The sequence below is a fragment of the Engraulis encrasicolus genome, chromosome 24 (assembly GCF_034702125.1).
Source record: "Engraulis encrasicolus isolate BLACKSEA-1 chromosome 24, IST_EnEncr_1.0, whole genome shotgun sequence".
Taxonomy (NCBI): Eukaryota; Metazoa; Chordata; class Actinopteri; order Clupeiformes; family Engraulidae; genus Engraulis; species Engraulis encrasicolus.
The window spans coordinates 42,116,885-42,138,427 of NC_085880.1; the positions used below are offsets into that span (position 1 = coordinate 42,116,885).

The 21,543-nt window shown below is 42.5% G+C and overlaps 3 protein-coding genes and 1 pseudogene across 4 annotated transcripts in view; 3 read left to right on the forward strand and 1 right to left on the reverse strand.

Annotated features, from left to right (window-relative positions):
- Positions 1–17,101, reverse strand: part of nt5c2a (5'-nucleotidase, cytosolic IIa) — a 36,213-nt gene extending 19,112 nt beyond the window's left edge. Inside the window, exons 1-4 of one of the 2 annotated variants that reach the window (XM_063191364.1) lie at positions 17,062–17,101; positions 15,232–15,370; positions 8,564–8,637; positions 1,534–1,651 (exon numbers count right to left, since the gene is read on the reverse strand). In XM_063191364.1, coding sequence (XP_063047434.1) covers positions 1,534–1,651; positions 8,564–8,637; positions 15,232–15,332 — 293 coding nt within the window. In that variant the 5' untranslated portion in view covers positions 15,333–15,370; positions 17,062–17,101. Of the gene's footprint in view, positions 1–1,533; positions 1,652–8,563; positions 8,638–15,231; positions 15,371–16,862; positions 16,993–17,061 lie in introns of those variants that run through there. The other variant, XM_063191363.1, reaches the window with a different exon arrangement.
- Positions 2,547–3,937, forward strand: LOC134441632 (microfibril-associated glycoprotein 4-like). Its single transcript, XM_063192023.1, has one exon. The coding sequence runs from the start codon at positions 2,547–2,549 to the stop codon at positions 3,396–3,398; it is 852 nt and encodes a 283-aa protein (XP_063048093.1). The 3' UTR covers positions 3,399–3,937.
- On the forward strand, positions 4,813–5,593 carry LOC134441633 (microfibril-associated glycoprotein 4-like; annotated as a pseudogene).
- A 1,250-nt stretch (positions 17,102–18,351) lies between the features above and the next one.
- inaa (internexin neuronal intermediate filament protein, alpha a) lies at positions 18,352–21,328 on the forward strand. The gene is made up of 3 exons (XM_063191365.1): positions 18,352–19,386; positions 20,039–20,163; positions 21,020–21,328. The coding sequence occupies exons 1-3, from the start codon at positions 18,352–18,354 to the stop codon at positions 21,297–21,299; spliced, it is 1,440 nt and encodes a 479-aa protein (XP_063047435.1). The 3' UTR covers positions 21,300–21,328.
- The last annotated feature ends 215 nt before the right edge of the window (positions 21,329–21,543 follow it).

Below are 21,543 nucleotides of genomic sequence, written 5' to 3' on the forward strand. Positions count from 1 at the left end.
TAGGAAACGACAACTCCATCGTTTGTAGTTGCGAGGACCTCGCAAATATCAGACGGCTTCTGACGGCAACGACACTATTTTGACAGACAGCTGTCCTGTCCCTTCACTCGCTCACGCCGTTTTCGCTCCACCAATACTCTATTTCACCGTCACAACTTACGCTGCTATTACTTGCATTCATCGACACATAACCGTGCTTTAACCACTGCCACATTATTTTTCATCTAACAAACCTACAAAACCAAAGTAATCGGCGCTAGTCCGCTCATTGAACATATTTTATTAACACTAGTTCGAGCGGCGCGCGGGTATCAAACACGCAGCCAATGGATGTGAGGCTGCCTTATTGTGATTAACGGTCAGCCAATGGGTGTGGGCTACATCATGACGGTAGGACTAATGTTCATGGGTAATGTAGGCGACGTTTTAACGTTCATCAGACGGCAGCTACAGATCTGTGCGGGCAGCTGTTTAACGTTCAGTCGGGCGCGCGCCACCGGCCAATTTGGCTAGTGGATGATTTTTTCTACCAGCCAAAATGATTTTTCACCCGCATTTGGCGTGTTGGCGTGCGTTAATTTAGAGCCCTGGCCAGCACACTCAATAGTATAGTTGACCAAAATGTATCACCAAAAAGTATTTACTATTTAATATTACATACATTAAAAAATACGAGTAGAGTAGATTAGAGTAGAGTAACTTTATTGATTGAATTAAGGATTAATTAAGGAGTCATGAGAGTTACGCATTTCAATCCAGAAATTCATTTTAAAAAAAGTTTTTTTTTTCCCATTTTTTTTAGTTTAGATGCGAGTTCGGAGAAACTGTGTGCAAAGAAGAGTGCAGGTCTGGACAAGCTTCAGCGTCAAAAGTAAAAAGATTTTAAAAAAACAAAAACAAAAAAGACTTCCAACTTTCACACTTTCCTTCCAACACAGGTAACTTATCTGAGTAACTAGTGGACCTGTGTACTAGTCTTTCGATCAGCAGACTCTGCACTGGTCAGATCAAGCTTGTGGTGGTGGGTCCTTGTTAGGTTATTTGTGTTTTTCAGTAACAACACAGTCAGTCTATCTATCTCATTAAGTACAATGAAGTAAATGGTGTAACAGCTATGTAATATCAAGTGATAGTGTTGCACACCATGCATTTACGTTTACTTTGGCCACCTCTGACCAGCTCTAATGTAGCCTGGTCCTGACCATCCCATAATACTACCATTTCATTTCGTATTCATGGTCTGGAGGTTGTTTGATTGCAGGAAGCGGGAAGGACAGTTTTGGAAGAATCAGGATAAGTTGTTGAACAAACATGTCTGACGTCTATCTTTGTCGATGTAGGACCGTTTAACAGATATGTCTGACAGAACATCCTACCGTAGGATAAAATTACAATGTAGGACCGTTTGTCAGAACACCGGCCAAATTCTACCGCTCAACATCGCTCCACAGAAAACAGTTCCCAGACGTAGTGCGGAGCCAAGTCTCTTGGTGGAAGTGCGTAGGATGGTGCACGAGGCTAGATCTAATGTACCTTGTGGGGAATGCTGGATCATAGACAAAGTTGAGCAGCTCCTGGGGGTAACCGATGGAGACCAGCCGCTCCACCGTCAGGTCAAAGCCCAGGGACTCGTACTCCGGAGACTTGTAGACTAGTGGAGAGACAAAGACAAAATAGAAAGAAAGAAGATTCTGTGAGATTTCCTGTCAAAACATCTGGAAAAAGTAATCTCTAACAACAGCCTTTTTTTAAAAAAAAGTCTCCGAATGTGCCTCAGTGGAGGCAAGAGTTTGGATCACAATGATTGCCAATATGTCTTACAGTGCTTCATTAGCAAGCACAAACTACTCTTTTACACAATATGCATAGTTTGTTCACACATTAGCCATTTTGGCAACACATATTAGGCATGTTTATCTAATATAATACTATTATACAACAGTGACTGTGTTGGTTATGGGAGCAGTGTCCAGAGAAATAAGCTAAATGATTGAAAAGGGGTCCACAGCAATGACAACAACCTTGTACATGCCTGAATTTATTATCTTTTAAAAAATAGCTGACGGTGGTGACAAATGTGTGGGACACATTTTGAGCAATCAGAAAATAATGCTGAATACTGTTTTAAACTCACTATTTGCAGTTTTGTAGAACAACTTCAATATGTTCTTCCGCATCGGTGATATTATTCAATTCCTTGACTTTTTTTATTCTTAGGCAAATCAAATGATGATATCTGTCCTTATAGGACAGCAGGTTTTACAGGGTGTGGGCACTTAAATCTTTCAAACAACTGTACATGCGTGTAAAAGACCCTTGATCATTACCTAGATTTATTTTGTTCATGAAAATGTAATTGATTTTGAACAGATTTAGCACGTTAATAGCTGGGACATGTTTATGCCAAACTTTCAAGAATCAGCGGTATAAAATACTACATAATTGCTACAGGCAAAGAAAAATGCAGCGCAGGACGGAATCCCCTCAGTTGTGCAATACACTGCCGCCCATTTGCCGATTTTGAAATTAAATTACACAACTTTGGGATGTTCTTAGTTGGGCAGATCTGTGCGAAACCCCTCATAAATACTCCCAAACAAGGCCCAAGCTCTCCACACATCCACATCAGCACCCTGCTTGAAAGCATGTCTGCCCAGCTGCTACTGCTGCTGCTGCTGCCAGTGCTGGCCTTGACGGCCCATGCCGACCACTTCCTGCCGTTGGACTGTGCCGCCATACAAAGCCGGAACAACAGCAACCCCAGCGGTGTCTACGCCATCTACCCGGTGGGCCCGCTCGCCCCGCTGCGCGTCTACTGCGACATGGAGAGTGGCGGTGGGGGCTGGACCGTCTTCCAGCGCCGTCTGGACGGCTCCGTCAGCTTCCTGCGGCCGTATGACGCCTACCGGGCCGGCTTCGGCAGCGTCGAGGGTGAGCTGTGGCTGGGCCTGGACAACCTGCTGCTGCTGACGCGGCGTGCGCAGAACGAGCTCCGCGTGGACATGGAGGACTGGGAGGGCAATCGCGCTCACGCCCACTACGCAGGATTCTCGCTGGGCAGTGAGGAGGCCGGCTATGCCCTCGAACTGGGCAGCTTTGTGGAGGGAGATGCCGGGGACTCCTTGAAGAATCACAACGGGGCCAAGTTCTCAACCTTTGACAAGGACCAGGACGTCTGGGACAAAAACTGTGCGGGCCAGTACTTGGGTGGGTTCTGGTACACTGCCTGCCACTCAACAAACCCAAATGGACTATACGTAGGTCCGCCTCCAGCAACCTTAGCACACAGATCAGTGTACAGCAGCTGGGGCGCTTGGAAGACAAATCAGTTCTCTTTAAAAAGCATCTCAATGAAAATCAGACCAGTGTCTCACTGTTCTCATGTGGTTGATGTTTAAGTGATTTAAATGACTATGCAATGATAATCTTTATTTGCACTGATGTGGTCTGTATTAAAATCATTCTACACATACAGTCAGCTAATGCTTTGGCATGTTTTTTGGCAATAACTGGAAAAGTATTGGTGTTGTTGCTTTCTACATTTTATGGTGAAATCCAAAACATGATCGTATAATTACTTACCAAATTGTGTGGATAAAGATAAGGAAAAGGATATTATGCAAGTTTGCCAATTTGTAAGTTTTTAACTATTTATCAATACATTTAGAGGTAATTCAATAAAAATATGTAAGTCTAGTATTCCTTCGATGTTTACCCTTTAATATGAGCCCATAACATAGCCATCTTCCTTGGTACCCTCCCATTGACGCCAAAACCTTTACTGGTATTGAATATAAAACCGTGTTTATTGTCCCTTTGCAGAACTCTAAATCAGACATAACTTACTGAGTACAAATTTCCAACTTCCCCTTGCTTTGCTATTGCTTTATATCTGCATAGAGCCACTGATTGAGCACAGCTACAAGAGGTTTTCAGTGTGGATAAGGTCAAGAGACTGAGATAGTCAATCCATGAATCACTTTCTCTTGAAGCGTTTGGGGGGGGGGGGGGGTGAGAAGGATGTGCTGAACCTTGTACAGTGAGATGGAGCTTTATCTAACATGAAAATTAAGTTGTTCTTCCCTGTGTTTGATTTCCTGTTGAACCACACCCTGAAGTCCACTTCTAAAACATTCACATAATTTTCTTACTTCATTTTCACCCCCTCTTTGTTGTCACATGTGTCAAATGCCAGCAGGGTGGTGGTGGAGTTGCTGATGATAATATGGATGGAAATTATTGTTCCTAGTGTCTTAGTTGGACCCTTTTTTGGCAAGAAAATGGGTGAAGCTGAATTCTGAAAATTATGTGAAATTCTTGGAGGTGGATTTCAGGTTCTGGTTCAACAGGAAATCAAACACCTTGAAGAACAACTTTTCATTTCCATGTTAGATAATGCTCCATCTCAGTGTACAAGGTTCAGCACATCGTTCTTATCCCTCAACCATGCCCGTCTTCACAATCTCATTCTCTCACCTCCCAGATGACAACTAAACATACTATTTAATCTTATTTTTTCCATACACTTGTGCTCACTCTGTCATTACTCTCTGACGTCCACAAGATGACAGTCAAGAACATATTCAACATAGGGGATTAATTCAAATCGATACCAGTTAATGTTTAGTAAAATAAAGGATGTTGTGCAATTGTTGTGCAACAGCTGTCCAATCCATCTCCGCCAACTTGCCAATGTTGACATTACACAACTTTGGGATATCCCTTTGGGCTACCTGTGCGAAACCCCTCATAAATACTCCCAAACAAGGCTCAAGCTCTTCACACTTCCACATTAGCACCCTGCTTGAAAACATGTCTGCCCAGCTGCTACTGCTGCCAGTGCTGGCCCGTGCTGACCACTTCCTGCCGTTAGACTGTGGCGCCATTCAAAGCCGCAACAACAGCAACCCCAGCGGCGTCTACGCCATCTACCCGGCGGGCCCACTCGCCCCGCTGCGCGTCTACTGCGACATGGAGAGTGGCGGTGGGGGCTGGACCGTCTTCCAGCGCCGTCAGGACGGCTCCGTCAGCTTCCTGCGGCCGTATGACGCCTACCGGGCCGGCTTCGGCAGCGTCGAGGGTGAGCTGTGGCTGGGCCTGGACAACCTGCTGCTGCTGACGCGGCGTGCGCAGAACGAGCTCCGTGTGGACATGGAAGACTGGGAGGGCAAGCGCGCTCATGCCCACTACGCAGGCTTCTCGCTGGGCGGTGAGGAGGCCGGCTATGCCCTCGAACTGGGCAGCTTTGTGGAGGGAAACACAGTGGGGCCAAGTTCTCAACCTTTGACAAGGACCAGGACGTCTGGGACAAAAACTGTGCGGGCCACTACATGGGTGGGTTCTGGTACACTGCCTGCCACACAACAAACCCGAATGGACTATACGTAGGCCCGCCTCCAGCTACCTTGGCACACAAATACGTATACACCAGCTGGAACAATTTTAGGACAACTCAGTACTCTTTAAAAAGCATCTCGATGAAAATCAGACCAGTGTCTCACTGTTCTCATGTGGTTGATGTTTAAGTGCTTTAACTGACGATGCAATTATGAGCTTTATTTGCACTGATCTGTGATCTATATTAAAATCTATCTCTTTAAAGGGACACTGTGCAGGAAATGGTCCAAAAAAGGTACTGCAACTATGCTGCTCATTGAAACTGGGATGGCTATCGCCAAATTTGATCTTTACATGAAAGTTTACTAAGTAATAAACAAATATTTTCTAGTATGGTCCAAGTACTGTCATTTTTGGAATTTGAATTCTGGAAATAAACAACTAAAAATCTCACACAGTGTCCCTTTAAATGACACTCTACTCTCTAGTACAGTGCATTTTGTAATTTACAAAATGAGCCCGTCTTCACAATCTCACTCTCATCTCCCCACCTGTTGGAGCCATGTTTGTGATGTGTATCAAGTTGCTTTAAGTTGCTGGTGACCTATAAATGAAACACTTTTATGCTAGCTATATAAATACTTACCTGCTATCTGTTAATGTTTTATATACTTACCTTTTCATGTTTAGACTTACCTCTTGTGTTTTCATGCTTAGATCTTGCTTATGTATACTTACCTGGACCTGAACACACTCCGTCTTGCCAACGCACCTGTGATGTGATTTGGAATGGCACTGTGAACCCATCTCTCCAACGCGCGTTGGTGGCACCATTCAGATTTGTAATACAGTAAATTGGTACACTCACAGGTGCCTGGCAGACAGAGCGTGGGTAAGGGACAGTTTTTTGACCGCATAGCGTTTCCTGAGTTTTTACAGATTAATTCTTAGTTCATTTACTTACTGGAAATGGAAAAGGAATGTCAGCTGGACTGTGGACAATAAATGGAACCATTTTTTTTTTATGTCATTCTCTCCATGCGTGCTTTATCACGAATATGCGTCTGAAACCACCGCACTCCGTCTCATGTGGCCAAGGGAAGTTAGTCAGGAAATTGGCCCTTACACCACCCTAAAGATGAAGACTGAGTGCACAGTTATTTAATCTTTCCATACACTTGTGCACACTTTGTCATTACTCTCTGATATCCATAAGATGAGAGTCAGAAACATATTCTGCCCTACAACTTGGCTGCGCAAATGCCCACTGCAACGCATCACAGACTCGTCGTGCAGCAGTTTTTGCCATAAATTCACAAGGTAAGTTTACAGAGGTCTAAATCGTCAATGGAATCATTGCTCACTACTTCTCTTACTCAACAGCTTTGTAAAATAATTTACGAGTGATGAAAGTAGGTCATGACCAGCTTCTTTTAGAGCTAACGGCGAATCGCCTAAACCAGCAGTTTCAAAGTGGGGGGCGGGCACCCCTGGGGGGTCCACAAGGACGTGCTAGGGGAGGTGCTGGGGGGTGTCAGGTTGGCAGAAGCATGGCATAACTAATTCAATCTTTCAATTAATTAAATAACTAATGTACACTAAAATATGAATTAAATATCTGATCTTTCAATGAATTAAATAACTAATGTACACTAAAATAAACCAAAAAATACACTTAACGATATAACCATTAGTTAACTGCATTACATTGCATCTCTGAACCGGCATACACTGACTAACAGAACTACAGTAATGGTTGTGAAAGAGTAACTATGCACAAAAAAATGTGTGGCACGACCCATGTAAGGTGGGTCTTGGCTGAAATATATCTGCATATGGGGAGCCTTGCCATGGTAAAGTTTGGGAACCCCAGGCCTAAGCTATCGCCTGGCTGGTAACGTGTCAGACATGACTGAGGGTCCACGGAAAGGAATAGGCCTCAGTTGTGTACACAGCAACAGGGGTGAAATTACAGTGCCTTCCTGTAAACATTACCACTTGTTTATGGCTTCAGTCTGACAAACAGATGGAAGAAGACACCACTTAAGTTCCGCCATTGGCCTGTGAGCTGAGATCACGGAGAAGAGTCCTTACAGAAGTGTGTGTGTGTGTGTGTGTGTGTGTGTGTGTGTGTGTGTGTGTGTGTGTGTGTGTGTGTGTGTGTGTGTGTGTGTGTGTGTGTGTGTTAGATGGGGGCTGCAGTGCCGCTGAGAGATTCACCTCTTCCCAGAGGACCTAACCAATCTCACATGTCCCACATGAGCTTGACACACTTTCAGGGAGAGCTACGCTATTTACAGATATTTCACTCCTATCTTCCATTTGCTGAGCTTCTGTCTATACTGAACCACACTCATCCACAATAGAGCTCTTCAGCGTTGACGTCAACTTGTATGCAGCGTTTGGACTTCCGGTTCGATGGCGATTTTTTACATTGCAAAACGCCATAGAGATTCAGGTTTGGCAAAAATATAAGTTGCACGGCAACAACGAACATTAGCGTGTCCCCGCATCCCTTTCTCATTAGTGGAACGGATCGTATCATCATGTTGGTGTATTCACATGTTAAATCATGACGATTATAATTCAATATTGCTAACCCCTTTCTGATCATTAAAACTTCCGAACTACATACTTTCCTTTGGTTGCCATGGGTACAACCTTCCGCACGTACATGCCGTTAGATACAGGCGCCGCTTCTGTAGTCGCCAAAAGCTTCCGGGTTTAGCATATGGACGCAACATCGTATTTATGTCGAAGTTTGACACAAAATGATCAACCATGTCATACCTACAGCCTATTTTTAACACCCTCGACAGTTTGCGGGGGTTCGCTAAGCGCGTGCTTGCACTCTGAGCTTATTTGAAATTTACCCCTATTCATTCCCAATGGAGGCCGGAAGCCGATACGAACCAGGAAGTCCTTAAATGCTAACATGAAAGACTACAATCTACTACATGCTTCCGCGTTACTGAAGAACTCTATTACACCCAATAATACTGAACCACACTAATCAACAATTACACCCGATTTTTAGAAAAAGTTCCCTAACCTTCAAACTGTGTTGGCCAAAATTAAAATAAAAAAAATTGAAGACTGAATTTAAATTCACAATTAAAACAATTTCCTTTTCAATCTAGCAATCACCTGAGTGCTTTTGGATTATGCTGCCCCAAAAGAACCACCCATATATCCAACCTTGTTTACTCCTATGAGTGACTCTTACCTGCTAATGTGTAGTCCATGTCAAATCCAAAGCATTTGATCTTCTCCATCGCCAGACTTCTGTTTACAAACACCCTGAGAAGGTAGACAATAACACCCAGGGTTAGTAAACATTTTAGAGACTAATCAAAAGTCTACACAAACAGTGTAGACTCCAGTTCAAAGGTTCACCCCACAAACACAAATCAAAATAATTGTTAAACATTTAGAAACACAGCCCGGGAATGTATACTGGATTTGACAATATTTCACTATTCTTTGATCTTGTCCTTGACTGATCAACACATCCCTTTGAATAATATTGGAGAAGAGTGCCCAAGTAAACACCGTTTCCAGTTCACAGAGTTATTTCATATTCAGAATTATTGCAATTTCCAATGATTTTCATTTTTTTAAAAAAGATTTACATTATTACATTACATTTAGCAGACACCGTTGACCAAAGCAACTTACAAGGAGGAAATTCAAGCCAGTACAGAGGACTTACGTACGCTCTCTTCTTGAGAATAAAATTATGAATGGGAAACATGAAGGTCCTCTGTGGTTTGACCATATGAGGGCCGAGCAACGTTTCGGTTTGTGTTGACTTTTGGTCAAGGCCAACAACATGAAATATTGACTCATCCAGTGTTGAGTCCTTCAAGGACTTCCAATGTTAAAAGGCATGAAACCTTTCAAGTTTTTCCTCATACTGCAGCAATCCACAACAGTTTCACAACATTTATGATCTGCAAAAAGGAAACGTTTAGTGTAAAAAAACAACAAAAAAACAAACAAATCCATACTGCAGGAAATGGAGAGGGGGAAAAAAATCTTGATTTGAAGGCAAATCAAACCAAGGAAGTTAGAAAGGACTCTGTGTGAAAAAAACAAAAGGGTGATGAATTAACACCTTGAAGTCAGTCACAATGAATGAAATCCTGAAAATAAAAATAAATGTGCTGTTAAAAGGTCAGTTTTTTAAAATGAGGCACAACCTTAAAATCTGAAGGACCAATCGGTGTTGCCCAACTTCTAAACCACAGCAGTGGCACAAAACACCACAACCACAACAATGACCACATGCAAGGGGGTCAAAGACGTGCTAAATGAAGTTGTCATTCAGTGTTACGGATACCTTCTGCTGACTGTAACTAAAAAAAAACATGATTTTTAAATTGTTTCAAGTGAATGGATGCCAGCCGAGGCTTTCATGAATTCACTGAAAAAAAAAAAGCCATGTTTTTTTTTACAGTAACAGTCAGCAGAAGGTATCTGTTACACTGAATGACAATTTCATTTTGCACATCTTTGACCCAAGGGCTCATCTAGTGTACCCGGCTCACGTATGGCTAAGCACATCTGAAATTCAAACTTCAATGCCTTTACCGTTTGTTATTTATTGCACAAGGCAATATCTCTAAATCTTCCCATCATCACGTAAAGCCCCCCTTGACTGTTTAGCTACCAAATACAAAACAGTAAAGTAACACACAGTCATTAGTTATCCAAAAGTTAGTTTAGTTATAATCAATTGAATATCTTCTGGTTGACCAGAGGACTCATGGAGATCCTTGGATGAGGAGTGAAACATCCATCAAGCTCAAGACAAGGTCAAGTTTACATTACGGCCCTACTGTGGCTTAACGGTAGGGCACTGGGTTACAATGGGGTCCTGTGGGGTTCCCCAGGGCTCCATTCTGGGACCACTATTGTTCAATCTGGATATGTAGCCAGTCGGACAAATGATCAAAAATAACTCTAAATAAATAAATTACCATAGCTATGCGGATGATATGGAACTCTACTTATCCATGTACCCCAATGACTACACCCCTCTTAAATCACTATCATTGCATTGACCAAATTAACAATTTGATGTTTCACAATTTCCTCCAGTTGAACAAGAAGAATTTGCTGGTAATTCCAAAAGTCAAAACAAAGTGTGGAGAGGAAGCCTTTAGCTTCTACACTGCAAAGCATTGAAACCAGCTTCCAAATGATTTTTAGAAAATGCAGCCACTATTGATAACTTCAAATTTAGACTTAAGAAGAAGCTGTTCTCAGACGCTTTTTTTATTTTACCATACATTTTATCTAAATGTTTTAATGTTTAATTCAATTTCTTTTTTTTCTTTTTTCCTTTCTTTTTACTCATTTTTTGTGAAGCACATTCATACAGAAGTGATGCCTCTCTTTAAAAAAACCCATCAAGAAGAGTAACTTTGTCCAACCTAGTTGACATTAAGATGTGGTGCAATTTTATTGACTTATTTGGGATGAATCGGTTACGCTGTAGGAGTGATGCGTTAGGGTGGGTAAAGAGGATGGAAGGAGGAAGTCAGAGGAAGAGGATGAGAGGGACATTACTACCCATAGTACGAGCTGACTCCATCTGGGGCCTATACTAAGGAGCTGGTTCAGGAGAAAACGTCAGGTTAAGTTTCCTTACAAAAATAGGACTCCAGTCTCTTCCATTACGGTAGATGATTTACCTACCTTTTAACCCATTTTAGCCTGAGCCCCTTTTGGAAAAGGATGGCCTCGGCCTGTTAAATCCTAAATATTGCAGCATCCAAAGCACATACAAACATGAAATAAGTTGCATTTAAAAGCTAGGACATTCATGTTGCATTACAGTGTTCTCATTCAGCTCTAACACACCCACATTTTTAATAAAACACCCTAAAATCTCAAGAGCCTGAATGCAGCATATATGTGTCTCCAGGCTAAAATGGGTTAACTTAACTTGGTTCACTCCTAAACCAGCTTCTTAGTATAGGGCCCAGGTCAGGGTGGGAAAGTCTACAAAGCATTTGCACACATCACATCCACGCCATACAGCCGGGAATGGATGGGGATTTTTTTTTTTTTTGCTTGTTTTTATTCATTTGTTACAGAAGAATGAGATGATGTTCTAAATGAATAATAACCATTACAATCCAAAAACAAAAAATAAATAAACAAACAAACAAACAAACAAACATTCACATCATTCTTGCAGTTTAACAACAAAACGTCATCGTACCTCATTGCAGGGTGACACTGCGCCAGTTCCCGTGGACAGCTTTGTGATAAAGGAATACATGTGCTAAACATTACCATGGATCACACTCATGGGGAAGACTCACTCGCCACGCACACAGCAGCACCGTGTCACACCAGAGGGGGGCAATCAACACACACACACTTACACACGTGCACACACACACATACCCACAGCCAAAAACCTGTTTGACTCTTGTTGACTTTTTTATGATTATTTCCCTTATCAGTGTTACGTTGTATCACAGCACAGCAAGTTCTGTAAATCAATACTTTCAGATTCAAACAAGTGGTTTCAAAAAAGATTCAGTACCACCCCATTTTAGCCTATTGAGTTATGGGCCAAAAACGTATGTAGGTGACCCTATTTTGGGGTCATCTTGAGAGTCATTGTCCGTTTTCTCTGCTGGTGTAGTGTTAATGCTGTGGCACACTGCACCCGGCTTGGTTCATTTCCTCACTCTTCCCCAACTCTCTCCCGAACTGGTTTCTTTGCCCGACTTTTCACTTCACCATCATAATGAACCCATTTTGTCCTAAGCCTTTTTTTTGGGAAAGGGTGCCCTCTGCCTTGTAAATCCTAAATATCTCAGCCTCCGAAGCGCATACAAATATGAAATGAGTAACATTTAAAATCTAGGACCCTCGTTTTGCCTTAGAATGTGTTCATTCAGCTCTAACTTACACACATTAATAAAACAGCTCAAATCTCAAGAAACTGAATGCAGCGTATAAGTGTCTCCAGGACACAATGGGTTAAGACAAACAGGAAAGGCCAAAAATATATGCAAAAATCCCCTCTGTAGCTGAATAAATCCCCTTTGTACAGTAGTATTTTGGTGCAATGTTGCTGACAAATAGACAGACAGACAGACAGACAGACAGATAGAGAGACACACACACACACACACACACAGAAACAAACAAACAAGTCGAGTTTTTGGGAGAGATGTCTGGAAAAATGCAGGAGTCCATTAACTTAAACCCTGTAATAATCAGCTAAAAAAAAAAATCAGCAACAAAATAATAATAATTTTCCACTGGGAAATAAATTGTTGGTGAATGACAAATGTGTAAACTGAAATTCAAAATGAATGGAATGATGTGTAAATGTATTTTTTTTACATCTAGGACCTCTAATTAATTCTCAATCGACTCAAATAAAGGGTTTTTATGCGACAGAGTCATCGTGCATCTGAGATGTTGTAAAATCAAAGCAGGGGGGATGGTCAGAGATTAATTCAGATTACTGGGGGTTCGGGGGTTTCTCCCCCGAGAAAATGTTGAAAATGTAGTTGTTAAAAGTGCAAATTTACCACAATATGTGAAGAAGGGAGGCCTGTTTTAGAGGGGGATGATTTTTGACCATTTTCATTGAGGGGGATGATTTTAGACCATTTTCATTGTTGGGGGGGATGGCATCCCCCCTCATCCCCCTACAACTGGAGCCCTGGGTGGTCAGTAAATTACTCACTGTTCAAAACTTGGCATATAATATTTTATCAACAGCTTATATCTCTGAAATCAAAAGCACGTCTATTACAGAAGTCATAAATGTTGTGTAATACCGACTGCATCAAATGTGAGTGTTGCAACAGCAGGGAGATGGGTGAGACAGGCTACTTTTTAGTTTAAAGAAACTCCCGCACACTGACCATTTCGCTGTTCTTTCTTTAATAAACGACGTTTCGGACCTTCAGATTGCCTGATGAAAGTCTAGTACCGAAACGTCGTTTATTAAAGGGACACTGTGCAGGAAATGGTCAAAAAAGGTACTGCAACTATGCTGCTTATTGAAATTGGGCTGCCTATTGGCAAATTCGATTTTTACATGAAAGTTTACTAAGTATTAAACAAATATTTTCTAGTATGGTCCAAGTACAGTCATTTTTGCAGCTAAAAACAGCTATTTTAGGAAATTCAAAATGGCGGACCATGGAGAAGATCCCCCTTTTTATGTATGAAAAGTGCAATTTTTCCAGTCATAATGAAAACTTTTGAATTTGATGCTGGTGGTAAGTATTCATAAAAAAGGTAACATCAGTGAATGGGCAGCATTAATTCTGGAAATAAACAACTAAAAATCTCACACAGTGTCCCTTTAAAGAAAGAACAGCGAAATGGTCAGTGTGCGGGAGTTTCTTTAAACTATTGCTGAGTGACCCATGGTGCCATCTCCGACGCACCTGCCAGTTGAGGTGTGCGAAAAAAGCCGAAGTTTAACGTGAGACAGGCTACTAAAACATCTCCACAAAATGGCAAGATAAAGGAAATCTCAGCACATCTCCCGTTTTTCTGCTCACGTTCAACAGGTCACTTTCAATAAACTAAAACCTTTGAAGGAAGACAGATAGGAGATCGATGCCTTGGGTCTCAAACAAATGTACTGCAGATGCTCTTCAAGGGAAAAGGGCATCAAAACCTCAAAGGAGTACAGGAGGGTCCCGAGGCAAAACTGCTGTTCACTTTTAATTTTTTCCACACGCAAACTAAAACCTTTCCCAAAAGGCCGAAAGTCATTTACAAAAAAAAAGATTTTAAATGGTTTTGGATGAGCACATTCTTATCCTCTGAAATACTTGCATGACGAGATCCTCACCATTACCACGTGACTTGCTGGTTGCACAATTTTACAAAAGCACCATCTATCCTTTCTCTATGTCTACACGGCATCTCAACCTCAAAAGACATTGTGACACTACTAAACCGCATAGCACTCTGTAGCAAAGCTTTGCACTGCATAGCAAAAGAAGAACATCTCTTCATTCAAGTACACTACAAACAATCATAACAATAATTAGGTTACGAGTGGAGGCAAGGACAAATTAAAGCACGGGCCTACCGAGCACAGGCCCAGTGGCCCAAGAGTCAAGGGGGGCACCCAGAACCCCAATCCTCTGTATGTCCTTTCTCTGACCTATTGCATTAAAATCACAACCACTGTAATTTTCAACATTTCTCAGGGAACAAACCCCCAACAACATACAGTCTCTGGCATCTGGTCTAGAACCTTGAATCTTTTTTGTAACCTAGCAACACCCATGGAGGGGGGGGGTCTTGTTGGCTGGCCCAGGGGCCCATGGAGTCATAGGCTACTCCATCGCTCAGAGGTGGGCTTCACTGCGTGGTGCTAATCAGTATTGCCAGATTGTGCGGTTTCCCGCGCAATTGGACTGCTTAGGATGACCGTCTGTGGGTAAAAAGGGCACTTGGGCGGATTTTTCTGCAGACTTAAGCCCATAGAAATCAATAGAATTCAGTCCAAATTGGGCGGGATATTTAGTGCTTCCAGGTGGATTTCGAGAAATTTATTTTGGGCTGGAAATCATTGGTCTCATCTGATCTGGCAGTCATGGGTAAACGGTTAGGGTGTCAGACTTGTAACCCAAAGGTTGCTAGTTCGACTCCCGACATGCCAGGTTGGTGGGGAGTAATTAACCAGTGCTCTCCCCCATCCTCTTCCATGACTGAGGTACCCTGAGCATGGTACCGTCCCGCCGCACTGCTCCCTTGGGGCGCCTTTGAGGGCTGCCCCCTTGCACAGGTGAGGCATAAATGCAATTCCGTTGCGTGCAGTGTGCAATATTCACTTGTGTGCTGTGTCACAATGACAACCAGAGTTGGAGTTTGCCATGGTGCTAGTACCTGTGGTGGGCTTCTCGTCTGTACTTCTTCATGGACATGCCGTCCATGTTGGCGGGAGCGTCTGCATAGTTCTGGAGTCGGTCACTCCACGACGTGGTCATCTTGAATCGTTGGCTGGCTTCACAAAACTCTTATGTAGCTGTTGGGCCAGAAAAAAGGGCACATTTTAATTCAGAAAGCAAGTTTGAATTGCTTGAAGAAGGTCAGTAGACCGAAACGTCGCAGTAAACCATGGAAATGTGAACAGTGTGCGGGAGCTAACTTTGCTTTAACGTTGGTGACCCAGGGGTTCTACTCCTATGCACCTGACAAAGGAGGTGTGCAAGAATTCTTCACTTACTAAAATTCAGTGAGCATGAAACCAGGATAATAAATACATGCAATATGTATACAATTACATTTAAAGGCTATTGCCGGTCAAGACATTTTTTACATTTTAATTCTGGCATATGCTGGTGACAAATTCATAACACAACAACATGATTAACTTTATTACTTTACATATGCTGTGACTTGTCTTCAAAACAATCAATGCAAAATGATTTGTTTCCTGTCAGCACACGTTTTGCATGCCTTCCTTGCCCTCTGCATTGAGTAAGAACGGAAGTTACACAAGCGCCTTGAGCCGCAATGCATTGAGAGAAGGGACATGCACACGAGAAACATGATACCGTGCATCAAAATATCAGTGTGATTATATTTTATTACCATAGGCTTCCTATTAGTTTTGGAGTCTGCGTCCGACTGAATTTAATTATTGCCTAATAACTTGAGTTATGCAAACAGGTAATTGTACTTGTTAGTTTATCTGCCTGGCTTTACTGCTGTAGGGCTTACATATGGACATGCAAAGAGGCCACGCACAGCCACAAATCCCTCTTTTCATCTAGTGAAAGTAGTACACTGGCTGTGACAAACATGGACCAGTGTTATTCTATGAACCAACCTCTGGTATACACACCCACCTATTGCATTTCAAGACACTGGCTTAACTTTACAGTCAACTACTTCATCATATTACCACTGGTTCTTTTAATATAACATATTCAAGGAACATGACACATGAAAGAGTGCACCAGACATTGACGAGATAAGTTTGCAAAGGCTTTAGAACTAGAACTAGTAGCTCCCCAGAGGAGGTTCTGCTACGTTGAACCACTTGGTCAACTCAAACAATTTAATAATTTGATGAAAGTTAGGTACTACTTCCACAAGTCATTTAATAAAATAATTTAAGTGAAAGTCAATTTACTGTCATTGCACAAATTGAAATGGAGGCACAACTTGCTCTAACCTAACAAAAACATGAATCACTGAGAGTGATGGAGTGCATGACAGATTTGATATCTATCTGATGGCTTGAGTAGAGTTTTTGTTTTCACACTGGCAAAAGTATATTTAAAAAAAAAAAGAAAGAAATCTTTCACTACATGTCCGCCAAAACCCACGCCTTACATAACACTGAATGTTTTGGCATAGCCAGCTTTACGAGACAGCTCTACCCTCGGCTGAAATAAAGCAGGAAGTTAACAGGCTAGCAACAACGACATACTCTTTCAACTCATACGATACTGCTAGCAATCAGCCAACAAAGCTAAGATAGTGGCTAAGTTAGCTACGGTGGTACAGACAGTTCCGTGTCATTGCAGACTGCAAAGTACATTGGTGGTGGTGACTTCAAACATTTTAATACAATGTAAACCATACTCCTTCTGACACACCAGTGTAAACGTGTGCATTGCCGTGTACGGCTAAGTACCACCGACACACCTCAATTTTCAAACATCTTTTTTGGTTGAGCACTGTCTGTGTATCACGCTTGCTACTCACCTCCGAGGAAGTAACAACTGCGGCACCAAACAGCCGCATGCGCACTCGTGCAGCAACTGTGGAGGAATGCTTCAGTCGCAGCTACAGCAAGGCGCATCAAGTTTTCAGTTTCTTTGCGTTGTTTTGTTTAGGTTATTGTTTTAGATAACGACGGTCCAATCAAAAGAAAGAAATCCACTTGAAATGCATTCTGTAACCTTGGTGTCTGTCTTCTACTCTATAAACCCATCAAATATTCAAATATTTAATTTAGTCATGGTTTTGAATGGTGATGAAGATGCACTGAAAACATAAGCAAAACTATATTCAGATGTATTATAAAGATGGAAGTCCCATTTGTATTGGTGGCATTTTTCTCCAACACCCAAGTCATAGAGACTGGATATCATAATAGGCTACTTGAGCCTGTGCCCAAGTCATCTTTATTTTGGTAAACGGCGCCATCTGGTGTTAATGAACAGTCACCACTAAAATAGAGGCATTATGGCCTGCTTGCCTGTGGCATCAAGGAGGAAAAAGTTGTGTTGCCATTAAACATAATTTAGACGATTTTCAATCCAGTTTTCAGAATGAATTATATTTTATATCATTCAATTCTCTTAATTGCCACGTTAAAGAACCAATGTGGAGGCCACTGTGCCTACTATTAAATCAGAGATTCTAGGACTATTATCATCCAGTGTCTCTGATTTAATATTGCATGTTTGCTTTATTCGGTTTTTAACTTTTTAGAACATATCCCATAAATTGTGATGCATAGACAATCATGTCCACAATGTGCCTGAATTTCAAGTATTGTGGAACATCACATTAAATCAATTGGCTAAATAAACCAAAAAAATATCACAATAGATCGAAATAGACTATATAGGCTGCCTTTGCATATTTATTTTGTCAGTCTTTCAGCGAGGATATGCATTGTTATTATTTTAATATATATATCCATTTTACTTTCAGTTGCCTTCACAGGAGTCTTTTCAGGCAAACAGGCAGGCTGTCCCATCTCAATGGATCATTCCATCTGGGATTATCTGGTTACAAATCCTACAATTCTAAAAGAAAGCCATACATACCAGCCATATAGGCCTAATGGCATCTTACTGTCATGGTGTAAATTAAAATCAGAGTACGTGGGTAAATTGATATTTCTGTTATATTTCTTCTACTGATATATAAAAGAAGCTATAGCCTATAGCCCACCAGTGGGATTATTGGTGGCACAGTCCAACACCTTGGGCTATATAAACGCTGCTGGTACTAATACCAACTGCTCCTGCACTTCACGCAAACATGAATTACGGCTCGGACCACTACTCTCCTTCATCATCATACAGAAAAATGTTCGGAGAAGCGCCTCGTTTTTCAGCTGCGACCTCCAGAAATTCCATGTCTTCCAGCGGCTTCAGGTCGCAGGCCGTCTCGCGTGCGTCCTCGCTGGGTTACAGAAGGTCGGGACGCTCCTCTTCTTACTCGCCGGTGCCCAGCGACAGCATGGATGTAACTCAGACCTCAGTCATCACGAGCGAGTTGAAGATCATACGAACAAATGAAAAGGAACAGCTGCAGGGTCTCAACGACCGCTTCGCGATGTTCATCGAGAAGGTTCGCACCTTGGAGCAGCAGAACAAGGTGCTGGAGACGGAGTTGGTGGGTTTGCGCCAGAGGCACCACGAGCCGTCGCGCCTCGGGGAGCTCTACCAGCAGGAGATGCGAGATTTACGCAGCCAGATAGACGAGTTGAACACCGAGAAGTCTCATATCCTGATAGAACGGGACAACATCGAGGACGACTTGCAAAAACTCAGAGCCAAGTATGAGGACGAGATCAGGGCGAGAGAGGAGGCAGAGCATGCGCTGAAAGTGTACAGAAAAGACGTAGACGACGCAACTTTGGTGCGCCTGGATTTGGAGAGGAAAGTGGAAACTCTTTTGGACGAGATCAACTTTCTGAAGAAGGTTCACGACGAGGAGGTGTCAGAGTTGACGGGCATGATGAGCGCTGCCCAAGTCTCCGTCGAGATGGACATGTCAAAGCCCGATCTGAGTTCTGCTTTGAAAGAGATACGAAGCCAGTATGAGTCCATGGCGTCAAAGAACCTCCAGTCCGCCGAAGAATGGTATAAGAACAAGTTTGCCAATTTGAATGAGCAGGCCGCGAGGACCAACGAGGCTATACGCGCCAACAGAGAGGAGATAAGCGATTACAGACGACAGGTACAGAGTAAGACTATTGAAATAGAAACACTGAGGGGGACCAACGAATCATTGGAACGTCAGATTCGTGAGATGGAAGACTCGCATAATATCGACCTCGCCGGATACCAGGTGCGTGAACTTTGAACGACCCCATAGAAAACAGCCTCAGTGAAAATGTGTTTTTGATGTAATGTGATATAAGTTCATTAGTTTAAGAGGCATTATGTTACGGAAATGCTTACAGATGCAAACCCTAGTATAAAAGGCAATTTTAAGAAAAACACGCAAAAATAACATCTCGCTGTCCATGGTGCTGAAATCTGAACGCGCAACCTGGAGCGGCATTCCACCCACGCGACTAGGCTACTTGATGAAAGAGGATTGCGTAAAGACCATTAACAAGGTCGTGGTTTCTCTGCTAGGGCACTGTACTCATATAAACGTGTATCTTACAGAGTCTTACTTACACGTATTCATTGTCATCATAGCTATTGATAAATTGTGCACAGAATGTCCAACATGAACTGGTGGGTGAATGTTCTACCTCCTCGAAGACTGGGTATTATGTTCCACCATTTAATCTGATTAACACGCATGCTACTCGAAAGCATGCTTAGAGATATCCGAATTTCAAAACAACAAACCTATGTAAGCCTGTGTTAAGACCCGCTGTCTACTGGCAGTGCCAGTGCAAAACATACGTTCTGAAAGTTGGTGGTAGAAAGATTCGATTAACAGTTTTTCAACGTGATGTGATTCTGAACGTCTTTGTTCTCAACAGGAAACGATTGGGCAGCTTGAAAATGAGCTTAGAGGAACGAAGAGCGAGATGGCGCGTCACCTGAGGGAATACCAGGACCTGCTGAATGTAAAAATGGCCTTGGATATTGAAATCGCAGCATACAGGTATCCATCTCTATGTTTCAATATTCAGTCTTCAATCATCAAAATAAGTGCTTTGTGTATCTACATTTTCATCAATCCTTCCTGGCCAATGTAAGTGTAGGCCTATGGATTTTTAAATATTTTCTTAAAAAGGAAACAAAATTGGCTACCGTGTTGCTTAAAGCCTGTAAAACAGGGGTGGGGAACCTTTTGAGGGGCCACTTCCAAATCATCCAAGGGCCATAACAGTCCTCCAATGGCCACACTAGATACTATGGACACAAACCATGATTTCCCCCTGCACTTTAGGCCTATATTGAAGGTAGGCAGGCAGCCACCTTCAAAACAAACCGTAAACGGCCCTCAAGACTTAGATTCCCCACCCCTGCTGTAAAACAACCAGTTAAATAAGAATATAAAAGTAGGCCTACTTTTTCTTTATTATGCATATTGACTTAAAGTGATACTGTCCCATTTTTGGAAATAAGCTCATTTTACACCTCCCCTTGACTTAAATAATAGGGTTTTACCGTTCTCCTCTACTTTCAAGCATTCTCTGGGTATGACAAAATATACCTCCATGCTAGCAGTTAACATTGAGTCCTATGAGACCAGCTCGCGGCTAACTGGTCTCATAGGACTCAATGATAACTCTTAGCTTGGAGGTAAAATGTGCACTGCCATACCTAGAAAACTGTTGGAAGTACAGGAGAACGGTAAAACCCTATTATTTAACTCAAAGGCAGGTGTAAAATAAGCTGGTTTCCAAAAATGGGACAGTATCACTTTAAATAGACATGATAAAGGAAATCAAATTGGTCTTGAAACACCATTTATAATGCCTGGTACGTTATGTTCCTTCCCCTCAAACCAAAAGGAAACTGCTGGAGGGCGAGGAGAGCCACTTCGGCACTGGCCTGAGCTACCTGGTCCCCAACCAAGGAGCCCCCAGCAGCCTATTGAACTTCGGCTACCACTCCCCCTCCCCGCGCCCCCACAGCAGCGGCTCCTCCCGGAACTCCAGGAGGGAGAAGGAGGAGGACGGACAGGGCCAGGCCAAGTCTAGCAAGGCGGCCGCCACACAGAGAGAAGCCTTCCAGGAGATCACGGAGGAGACTGTGGAGAAGGGGGACACCACGGACGTCAACTCCAATTAGACCACCAGTGTCCTTTCTCACCTACTGTATACTACATGCTCAAAACACAGAGGGACTGCCAAATCAACACAATAGGCACATCACGCCAAGTCAATCAAGCTCCTGTGAAATCAAATCACATTCCACGTGATGCATAGCCTACATTTTAAAATGGAACATTAAATATCAAGGGTATTCCATTATGCTTATCTTATACCCTTATTGCAGTGTTCCTTTTATTTGTTGAGCAGGATAGTGTTGGCAG